This window comes from Sarcophilus harrisii, chromosome 4 (genome assembly GCF_902635505.1).
Source record: "Sarcophilus harrisii chromosome 4, mSarHar1.11, whole genome shotgun sequence".
In the NCBI taxonomy this organism is placed as follows: Eukaryota; Metazoa; Chordata; class Mammalia; order Dasyuromorphia; family Dasyuridae; genus Sarcophilus; species Sarcophilus harrisii.
Genome location: NC_045429.1, coordinates 217,880,977 through 217,892,597, shown reverse-complemented (window position 1 = coordinate 217,892,597; position 11,621 = coordinate 217,880,977). Strand labels below are relative to the sequence as shown.

Here is an 11,621-nt window from a genome sequence, read left to right as displayed (position 1 = left end):
GAACCCAAGCTCACTTAAGGCCCGGCTAGCTAGGCAAGACCTCATCACCTACAGCGTCAAACCTTAGCTCCTGCTACACAAAGAAAAATGACAGTTCTTTTCTTAAAGAAATTTACATTCTAATGGAGACCTATTATAATTTGTTAAATCAGTTACATACAATATGAAGAGGGAATAAAACACCTTAAAGGGGAAGAAAGCTAAGGATTCTGAAAGCTTGGAAGAACTTTCCAGGCTTGTGTAACAGCCAACGCAAAGGCTCAGAGATGGGGGAATGTCCTGCATAACAGCTGAAAGGCCTGCATGGCTGAATGAGAGTGTTTGGAGAATTATTAGAATGTAAGAGTGAAAAGGTTGGAAGGGGACCGTTTGTGGGGACCTTATAGCGCAAAACAAAGGGTTTTATGTTTGGTCCTGAAAGTAATAAGAATCACTGGAGTTTACTGAATACTAAGGTGACATAGACAGACCTACTACGCCTTTGGAAAATCACTGCGGCAGCTGTGTGGAGGATGGACTGGAGTGGGAAGAGAAAGGAAATTGGAAGTCTATTTGCAATAGTCTAAGTGAGGTTAAGTAAATGTCCCCTAGACTACAAAACCAGTGCTCTGAATCTCCATTCTTTTTCCAAAGAAGGGAGTTGAAATGTTCGTCCTTTCTTTCAGTTGGTTCTTTAAAAGCAGGACTGGTGCTTTGCATTTCTTTTGTATTCCCCGCTCTGAATGGGGTTCTATTAAATGTCCCTGAACTTGAAGGCTGCACGGGGGTGTAAAAGCCTTTCTTTGGAAGTTACTTTGTCTAAAAATTCACTAGATTTCGGCTAAGTTTCGGTTCAACATCTCAGCTGTGAAGGGCAAAGAAAATCCCAATTCCCTTTTGCTGGACGCTGGTAGAAAACCTTTTTCGTTAAGCTGCTAACGTCATTCAAATTTCCCCAAATTTTCTCCCTGCTTTTTTACAGTATCACAGTGAGCTATTCTGACTCTAGGCAAAACTTCTTATCGCTACATTGTTTCTTAAGCGGATAAGCTATCACATAGGCTTGTTGCAAAAGAACATCTTAGGAAGCTCTTGGAAATCTCTGCAGGTAAACTGTTACAACAAAGTCTCATTTGCAAGGGATGTATCTGCCACAGGACAGCTATTTGGCCAAGGTTATTGACAGAGCCAGAACTATTCCGAGTGGCTCTCCCACTTTTCTTTATCTTGCCCCAAACCAAGCGTGGGGTCTCCACATACAGGGTCAATCAGCTGCGCTAAAGCAGGACAAGGAAGGTTGGAAGCTGACGTGGAACTTCATTGTTCCGGGGAGCGGAGGGAGGCCAGCCGAGGCGCCTGCGCAGTGGGTGCTCTTTGTGCTAGGCTGCAGCAGGGCGGCTGTTGTTTGTGTCTCTTCCTGAAGGGGCGGAGGAGTGGCGGGAGGCAGGAGGCGGCGAGGCGGGAGGGGGCGTGGCCCCATCCGCCGAGTTCGGTTTGGCTGTCTGGCTCCGAGAGGGCGGACGCGGGGCGGGGTTTCCGATAACAACACTCCGGGCTGAAGTCGGGGCTATTTGTTGCTGCGCCGCCGTTGCCGCCGCCACCGCCGCCCCCCGAAAGTCTGTCCCTTCCCCAGCAATGCTCCGCACTCTTCCCGCACTCTCGTAGCCATCACTAGAGCAGCAGCTGCCTCCTGTTATCCCGCGACCGCTCTCTTCTGCCTTTCCCTCCTACTTTTTTCTCCATCGCCTAACCGTTCTCCACCTGCCAGCTCCATGACGGTCGCCTCCGTCCCGCAGCGGGAGCCGCTTATCCTGGGCTGCCGCCTGGCCCCGCTGGGCTTCGCCCCCCGGGCTTACTTCGGACACTTCCCCATGATGACCGCGGTCCCGCCGCCTCCATTCCCCCGGCTCCCGGATCCTCGGACTCTGCCCCCCAACCTCCTCCTCCACTTTCTAGGTGACAGTCGCTGCCGGACCCCACAGCCGCCCACTCCGGCGCCCCCGCCGCCGCCTCCGGCACCCCCGGGCACCTGCAACCCCCGGGCAGCCCCTAAGAAGCGAAGAAAGAAGAAGGTCCGGCCCAGCCCGGCGGGACAGCTCCCCAGCCGCTATCATCAGTACCAGCAGCACCGGCCGAGTCTCGAAGGGGGGGGCAGCCCGAGTAGAGCCCAGGGGTCCCCAATCCCTGCGCCTGCCGCTGCCGCACCCCAGGGCCCCTCTCCTGGAGCCCGGGCTGAGGAGCCGAGCTCTGCTGCCACCCCGGGGAGTCTCATGTCCGGCAGTGCTGCGGCCAGCCCCGCGCAACCGACCAGAAAGGAAGTAAGTGGGGCGGTGTCGGGCCATCGGGATGGGGGGTACTGAGAGCTCCGGGGCTGCAGGCTGCCGGGCCTCATTCCCTTCCCCCCCTCCCCCGACCTTGTGTGGTGAGGGGCCGGGGCTCGGAGCTAAGGGAGGTGGAGGAGAAATGAGGAAGGGGGGAAGGAGGAGGGAAGGGGGAGGAAGGGGAGGGGGGAAGATCTGTGTTTACTCGGGAGGGAAGTTTCCGTGACGCCTGCTTTGGTTTTAGCTTAAAGGGGGGAGGGGAGAGTAAGGAAGGAGGGAGCAGAAGAGGCGCCTGCATCTCTGATTGGTTCCTGAGAACTAGCCAATGAGCGAAGCCGCTCTGCCCCAGCAACAGCCCCGATTTAGAAGGCTGGCGGCTGGCGTTGTTCCAGGGGCTTTCGGTGTTCCGGGCACGCGAAGGGAGGTGGAGAAAAGGGGGCCTGGGTAGCTGGGGAAAGGCGGAGGAAGAGAGAATTACATCAGCGCGCGGCGGTCGCGGGGAGGGGCGTGCGCTCTACGTGCGGGGCGCTCGGTGGCTCATGAAGAAGGGGGGAACCACTCCGTTTCGGTTTCCAAACCCTCGGCTTTGGCGGGGGCGCGCGTACTGGTCGGAGCGGCGCGCTCACGTCGGTTTCCTTCCCCCCTTTTTCTGGATGAGGGTTTTTTTTGTTTCGTTTCTTTTGTATCTCCCCCCACCCCCAAACACACACTTCTTTTGCTTCTGCCAGGCTAGGAACATTCACCCCATTTGCAGCTCTAGACTTTTTTTTTTTTTTTAATAGTGTGTATCCCGTTTTGAAACTGTTAACCTACAGTGATAACTTAATTGGCATCTTCCACGGAATCATTTGGAAGGCATCTCTTTTTAAGTATAGCGAGCTGCTGGCAATAGTTTAATTGTTTCGACAGTCGCCCTCAGGGAGGCCATAAACTGATCCTCTCCCTTAGGAATTCTTATCCTTTGGATCCAGACTTTTTTCCCCTTCAGAATTGCTTAGAAAGGCGATGTGTAGACTAGGTTAACTAGGATTTTTGCTTTTTGAAGGAGACACACGAAGGGAGATCTTGGGAAGAGTGATTGGCTAATTGATTTTTTTTTAAGCTTTGCTTTGTCCGGAAATAGATAAAATTCGGCTTAGATTAATAATTCATTTAGTCTTAAGAGCGGGAAGAGGACCTTAAAGGGGTCCCTTAGTCCAAACCTCTCCTTTGGTCTGTGACTTGCCCAAGGTCACATAGGTAGTGAATGATAAACCGCATTTGAATGCTGGTCGCTCTGACTTGAAATCCACTGCATCGCAAACACATTCATTTAAAGTAGTTATTGTCCTTATGTGCGAAGTCTTGTGGTTAAATAACTTCTAACTTGAACTGAGAACTGAGGTAGGCGACAAAATTTAAGAGTCGGACAGTTTTTTTTTTGTTTTTTTTTTTACCTGAAGGAGATAAACGGATTTGATTTGAGCTTGAACCAAATGAGCTGGAGTGGAACAAAGCATTGCTAATGTCGATTTCTAATGAGGACAAAAGGAGATATTGTTTCATTTCCTTAAACCTTGTAAATTTCTTGTGGGGAACAGCCTTGAGTTGTATCTTTCTAATCCCTGACAGCACCTCTTTAGGAATCCTGAACATTATCTACAAAGGTTGACAAACTACTTTGAGCCCCAATTAAGAATGCCTTTATAATAGATGAAGGCAAGTACATTGTAGAAAGGAGAAGAAAACTGGCCAAAAGATTGGCCAAAGTAAAAAAGAAAACAAAAAAAACACAAAAATAATAAAGACTTATCACATGGAGAAAAATGAGGCATGATTTTAGAATTTGTAGGGGCTTTTCTGTAGTCATATTGACAAATTTTTGTGTGTCCCTGAAAGATAGGGCTAACTGATATTCTCTACAAATTAGTATATTTTTCTATAATAATTTTCACTAGAAATTAACCTTTTTGCCTATTGCAAAAAAAAAAAAAAAGTGACCTATACATCACATTATTGTGTAGTGTAATTATCTGACTTTTTTTTATCTCCCAGCAACTTGGATGGTTACAGGATTGCTTCTTTTTCTATCATGCCTTTCGGGGCACAAATCAAGTTAAATAGCAGTATGAACAATTGATTTTGAATGAAATCTGAGTTTGAGTTAAGATCTCAGTTATCTTGGCCAGGCACTTTGATCTGCCTGGGCCTCAGTTTCCTCATCTTTAATATATGAGGTATTAACAAATTTGCTCTTCTTGATACTCTGTGGTCAAGAAGTGCCAGTGTCCATTGAAAAAATGCTATAAAAGGGATTTTTAATGTAGTTGCTGTCTCTCCTTTTACAAATGAGCACACTGAGACCCATAGAGACATGAAGTGATTTGCCATCACATCATTCTAACTAGTGGTTGAGGCTGGAATCTGTATTCCAGATCTTTCTACTCTAATATATAATTCATGCAAATGAATTTAATTGGAATACTTAATTGCACTTACAATATTCTACTCTTTTAAAAAAAAAAAAAAAAAGTTCTAATAGTCTATGTTGTGGACCCTGTTGGCAATCTGGTAAAATCTAATGGGGGTGAACCCTGAAACTTGTATCCCCCATCAGGATCACTAAGGAAATCGATTGTATGAAAATAGAGTTGCCAAAAGTTTGAAAATCAATTCATTAGAACCTAGAATAAACACCTCTGCTGTAAGCCACTAATCATGGCCAAGCTAGATATATTATCCTATACAGAACTGAGATGAGGAAGCCTTTTTTAAGCAAGGTCCAAAGATATAGTAACAAAAGGTACATATTTAAATGAAATGAGAATATCTTAAGACTGGAATAAGATTCATTTTATGTTCTTTGTCTTTGTAGGTTTTTAAATCAAAGATGGGAAAGTCTGAGAAGATTATCATTCCCCCTGGCCAACTTGTTCACAGTATACATTTGTGTGAACAACCAAAGATTAACAGACAGAAAAGCAAATGTAATATACCACTAACCAAGATCAGCTCTGCAAAAAGAAATGAAAATAACTTTTGGCAGGATTCTGTAGCATCGGAAACCATTCAGAAGCAGGAGAAAAAGCCTTTTAAAAATACTGAGAACATCAAAAACATGAATCTGAAGAAATCAGCTTTTCAAACTGAAGTGAGCCAAAAGGAAAATTATGCTGGGGCAAAGTTTAGTGATCCACCTTCTCCTAGCGTCCTTCCAAAACCTCCAAGTCATTGGATGGGGAGCACTTTTGAAAATTCCAGCCAAAATAGGGAGCTGATGGCAGTTCATTTGAAAACTCTCTTAAAAGTTCAAGCTTAGTCTCCAGATTCAAACTATGTACAAAAACAAAACAAAACATAAGTTTTTCAAGGTTCTGGATACTTTAAAAAAAAATCAGTTCAGAAATTGATATTTGCCTTGTGACCAGAAGTGCAAAAGACAGTTTTAAAAATGTCATTCAAACTTGTATTTTATATTTTGTAAATACTGTATACCATGTAATATGTGTATATTGTTCATATCCTGAGAGGTACATTATAGTTTTGTTATGAAAGTATTTTGCACTGCCTTAAATGGTAGGTGTTTTGTATATATAAAATGGAAAAGTTTAATGTGTGCTAAGGCACATGGATGACTGATGCATTTGCACAAGGTATTCTGAGAACTTTTCAAGGAGAAACAGTTATCTCATTTCAAAGTGAAGATCTAAATGTGAACAATTTACTAAATGCACTACTGAAATTTTAACTCTGTGGCACAATCATTGTAAACATGAGGTTTATGTGTTGCTCTAAAATAGATTTCCGCTTTCTGATCACAAATATTGGTAAAACTATTGTTTCCAATTTTACCAAGGTTAACTTTGTGTTTGGTCAAGATCCAGTTATTTTAAAGCATTTCTAACTTGCTTTAATGCCAGAAAAATTGGTTGTATTCAAATTTTAAAATAATAATTTGGCCTCCCCTTTAAACAAGTCTTGTGTCTTTCTGTTTGAATGCTTTCTGTCCTTGAATGTGTGGGTCTGGTTTGGGAGGGTAGGGGTAAGAGAAGGGGGGAGGGAAGGAGGACAAAAAATGTGGGTGGGGTTGGATTGTTTTCAAACTAGACTATTTAATTTTGGCTGGGTCTTTGTATTTGAATTAGCAATTTATAGTTGAAACATGCAAGTGACATGATCTTTTTCTATCTGCTCTGAAAGTTTTGGGGGGTTGGGATAAGGTAGAGAAAGGATCTGGATTTCGGGTAAAAGGTATGAGTAGAGGGCAATTGATTTGGGAAACTACATATTTCTTAGGAAGTAACCCTGCATAGAATTCTACATCAGTCCAAAGACCACATCAGTTAAAAAAATCTGAAACTAATTGATAAAGGAGGACTTAATCTCCCTGTAATTTACAACCACAGCTAACAAGGTAAAGATAAAACAGACTAGGGTAGTATCTTATGTACATATTAACATGGCCATTAACATATGTTTTAAAATGTTCCACACTTTAGAGTGGTGAAAATATATAGTACATTTATTTGTACTTGTAAAAATTTATTTCTAAGAGGATATGATTCTTTAAAAATACTGTTATTTTTAAAATATATTGATGAATGCTAAAAAGGCATTTATTATAAAAGATTTTGAACAAGGATAGCAGTATATATAACTGGATTTAGAAAATAAGGCTTAATTTTTTTCCAAAAATAGTTTGGTTTGATCACAATTCCTGAACATTCTATAGCACTTTGTATAGGTTCTTATTCACAAAGACTGACCCTTTGAGTCTTAATATTAGAAATCTTAAACCTGCTTGTGACTGAAAATTACATCCTTGTTCCCATTTATAGATTGAGAAACTCATTGAAACCAGGAAACTGGGCTTTTCCCAAGGATTCTACTAATTCTTTTGAGTATGTCACAGTTCTCTCCTGATCCTGAAATAGTGGTATTATATTAAAGAACAGTGTTTAATCCTTTAAAAGCAGTAATTGAGGGCCTTTTTTTTCCTAAGGAGAAAAATTTATTTGCAGGCTAAAAATTTTAAAACCTAATGTATGGTAAATTCAGAATTTAAGTACACAATGCCTTGAAATTCATTATTTCCACTCTTTCCTATGATATAAATTAGATTTTGTTTCACTTAACTGAGACTATGTTTGCATATGTCTTCCAGGCTTAGGCTAGTGATAAAGGAGTAAGATGATGGAGATTGAGAAAAGGACTGAAAGATGACCTTGGTCACTAAAGTAAACTCAAAATCTTAAGTAGAAGGAAATTAGAGTTATATATTCTTATCAATATGAATTTTTAAAAAAGTAGTATAGTTTTGTATATACTTAGGATGACTTAAATGCAGCATGTCATATACATAGCTACCATTAATAACCACTTTTTAGTAAACTAGAGCTGCTTTAATTGAGTTCACATTTGCCTTGGCTTAAATGATCTATATTAACTTTTTCTACATAGATCCTATTCAAGTACCTTGTTGTAATGTAAAGCGTGGTTACTTAATTATCACTAATAATAGAATATTTACTAGGAAACCAAAGCAATTTTATTCACTTATCAATTAAGCATATAAAGTTTCTATTTTTCAAGTAAGGAAACTCAGCTGAAAATAGAGCACTAAGATCTAAGGTACAAGTTTCAGGTTATGCTTAATTAGACCTCAGTACTTCTTTAAAGAGGGTCCAAGTGATATGTTAAGTCAAAATAAAGAATACTTTTTTTTTTTAAATTGAACTATTGATTCTGATACATAATCTTAGTATGTCATTCAAGATTTTGAAACACAGCTATTAAGATTTTTTAGAAATACAAGTGCATTCTGTAGTTTTCCTTAGAGCATAAAAATTATCTAAGAATACTTTAATCTGAATTAGGGTTGTATCCTATCCACTTGCCCCAAATCTGGTTCATATAAAAATGTATCCAAGAAATGGCATTTTTCATGTATCTTGTATAATAACAATATTTTGCTGCCATTTAGGCCTCACAAATATTTGCTGCCATTAAGCCAATATGGTACTCCCAGTATTCTTAAAACAAGTACATGAAAGCCCACTCGGAGAGATTATATAGTCTAACCTTGTAATTTTATATGCCAGAAAAACACTCAAAAAAGGCAGTTCCTTGCTGAAGGTCACATAGCTAAGCAACACAGTAGGAATTTGAACTTAAGGTCCTGAACCCCCCAAAAACATTGCTCTTTCTTGAACATGAAACTTTATAGCTCATAATATGCTTTGTTTGTCTTCACTAAATTTTGAAAATGGAAGAGAGGGAAAAATAGTAAAGACATTCAAGTTATTCTGATGGAAGGGTCAAAGGACCAGGGCAAGGGAGAGACAGCAAAAGGTTTTAAATTTAAGGAGAATAATTTTTGTTACAGGTATCCTATATATAATTTGGTCATTAATAGGTTATAAGATTTCATTTGCGTTTGCATGTGTTTCAATCTTCACCATACAAAGCTAGCTTTTGATTCTTTTGAGGCTCCCTTTACAAATATTTATGCTATAGGGGTATTAGAAAACTTTAAGTCTCCAATTCTTGAATATGCCATAGAATAGCTATTTGAATTTGAACAATTCAATCTCCTCATCTCTTTAATGTAGATCGGACTACTGATTTTCAGGTTTAAAACTGTAATTCTACATTTGTTCAAAAGTTAAATATATATTAAATACTACACTCAAAAATTGTTCTCCACAAACTAAAAATTTCAACAAAACATCCCAAAAGAAGAAAGCACTTTGATTCAAGATTTTTGCATTGTGGTGTGAATGACCATCACAAAAGGGACAGTTGGAAGAAATCTCAGACACTATCAAATTCTACCTTTACCTGACTTGTACAATCTCCCAGGAGCAATGTATGGGACAACCTACTGCTTGATTAGTGCAGTCCATTCAATTTTTGGACCATGCTAATGGTTAGAAACTTTTTCCTTATATAGAGCTCAGATTTGCTCCACTGCATTTTCTAGACTCTAGCATAGAAAATCAGTAGTCCGATCTAGCATAGACTCTACAGGACAGGTACTTGTTAAATACATAGTGAGTGAGTGATTCCACCCTTGTTTATAGATCTACCTTCTGGAGCCTGACAGAACATTAAAACATAACTTTTGTGTCTCACGTGAGTTTTGTCCAGGCAAATCATGCTTACTTCCTTCAGTCATCATATGATATATCCAATTTAATCCTAAGTAGTTTAGTTGCATTTTCAAAAGAAAAATGTTAAACCCAATAAATTTAAATTTGGGCCTCACAAATATCTAGGCTTATTTACCTAGTTCTGCTTTGTCTCTCCTTAGAATATACAACTTGGCTTTTGTAATTCTTTAGAATTTACCATACTTCAGATTATTATAGAAATTTTAGGGATCATTCCATTGAAGAAACTGGCCCTTTTCAGTTTCCAGATAAAATGAACAAACCTAGAGAAGTTGTGTATGGCAGTCAGAACTAGAATTCAGGTCTCCTGACTGGATGTCCTAGCATTCTCTCCCATAAATCATATTTACCTCTGAAAACAGGTTCTCCAAAAACTCCATATTGTTATTTTCAGAAAGACTGTCATAGTAGCAAGTCAGAAATTAGATTTATCATTGAAAAGCTTAGAAATGATAGGTAACTTAGTGAGAATATTTTATGTGAGAGACTGCTTCAATTTAAAAAAAAAATTTTTTTTTTTTTTTTTGAGACAAGAGTCCCTAAAGACCCACATTTGAAGTACAGGTCATTTGCAAGCCACCAGGGAACTTTAATCTACTTCATATGGCAGACTTGCATAGTTTACTTCTCTAAGACAGTCTGGAACAGCCTCTTCTCTTCCTAGGGTCTTAACTATTCTGATGCCCAATTTAGTGCAGACACCTGATCTATATTAAGCCTTGCAGTAGAGATCTTCCAACCTCAACCTCTCAGCAGACAATGCAGGCATTTGCCACCATACTCAACCTTTGTTTAAATCTTAATTTTTTTTTTTTTTTACTTTGTATACTTTTTTTTTTTAAGTAGCAAAAACTATAACAACAAAGTACATTTAAACAATTTTAAAGACAAAATCTTTTTTTGGGGGGAAGGGAGGAGTTGAGAAAATACACTTTTATTCCCTGCTTTCAGAGATAGAAAATTAAATTTAATGAATATTCTATGTATTGTTAGCTTAAAAAATAAAGACAAAATCCTGTGAGGAAAAATGACTTCTCAGGCCTTTTCAAAGTTATTATTCCTAAATTTGTTTTACAGTTGCTTGAACTTTTCAAGGTTCAAATTATAATTTCTTGGCTAAAGCTTGCCAAAATTACACTGGGTTAATTACCTAGGTGGTGTCCTCTGATATTCCTATCAGTGAACTAAAGTTTCCTAGAAAACTATAGCACTTTAAAATGAGAGTTGGACTAGTTGATAAGTTTATTATGTAAGACAATCAGTCTGAGAAGTAAAAATCAACTTTGTTATATATTTGTAGATAAAAATCATTCCTCAAAAGAAGCTTACATTCTAATAGGGAATACAAATACAAATATATACAGAATAAAATAGAATGAAAACAAATAAATGCAAAGTAGTTAAATATAATAAGTAGGGAAGGCACCAGCAATTGAAGGGCCCTAGGAAAGAGTTCATACTATCGAAGGCAGTACTAGGAATCCTTTTGCTGGAAGAAAGCAATTTTATGAGCTAGAAATGAGAAAGTACATGCTAGGCATGAGTAAATGGCCAGTGGGAAAGTCAGAGAGATGGAAATTAGGAATGTCAGATACAAGGGAATAAAGAGGAAAAATTGGCTGATTTAACAACAGGAAAGTAATGTCCAATAAGAATGGACAGATAAGAGGTCAAGTGGTAAAAGTTTTAAAAAGCTAAACAGAGTTTGTATTTTATCCTAGAGCCTCTAGAGTTGATTGATTAAGGGAGTGGTATGGGCTGATCTTTGCTTAAGTAAAATTACTTTGAAAGGAAGGGCAACTAAATGGTGCAGGGGGCCTTGAGTCAGGATGACCCAAGTTCAAACCTTAGACACTTACTAGGGTGTGACCTTAGACAAATTATTTAACCCTGTTTGCTTAAATTTACTCATTTGCCAAATGAGCTGGAGAAGGGGGTCACAAAGAATCAGATTCAATTGAAATGACCTAACAACAACTGTAACAATGTACTTGAAAGAGGGAAATCAGTTAGAAGGCTATTTTCACAATCTGGGTAAAAGGATTAAGGCATGTGAGAAGAGCTGTGAGAAGGGAGAGATGTCCAGTGAGAAGGATGTTCTGAGGGTAGAAATGGCAAGATTTGGTAATTGAATGAGACATGTAGGGTGAGGTTTTGAGAGTGAAGAGTC

The 11,621-nt window shown here is 39.5% G+C and overlaps 1 protein-coding gene across 1 annotated transcript; it reads left to right on the top strand.

Moving 5' to 3' along the window:
• Positions 1-1,189: 1,189 nt before the first annotated feature.
• Positions 1,190-10,296, top strand: PNRC1 (proline rich nuclear receptor coactivator 1). Its single transcript, XM_031964536.1, has 2 exons — positions 1,190-2,297; positions 5,155-10,296. Exons 1-2 carry the CDS (start codon positions 1,752-1,754, stop codon positions 5,596-5,598), a joined length of 990 nt encoding a protein of 329 aa, XP_031820396.1. The 5' UTR covers positions 1,190-1,751; the 3' UTR covers positions 5,599-10,296.
• Positions 10,297-11,621: the final 1,325 nt, after the last annotated feature.

What these genes read in the sequence shown, in the direction of transcription:
- PNRC1 (XM_031964536.1), top strand. Translation starts at nt 1,752, where the DNA reads ATGACGGTCGCCTCCGTCCCGCAGCGGGAGCCGCTTATCCTGGGCTGC. An exon ending in CGCAACCGACCAGAAAGGAA is followed by an intron (nt 2,298 to 5,154) that starts GTAAGTGGGGCG and finishes TTGTCTTTGTAG; the next exon opens with GTTTTTAAATCAAAGATGGG.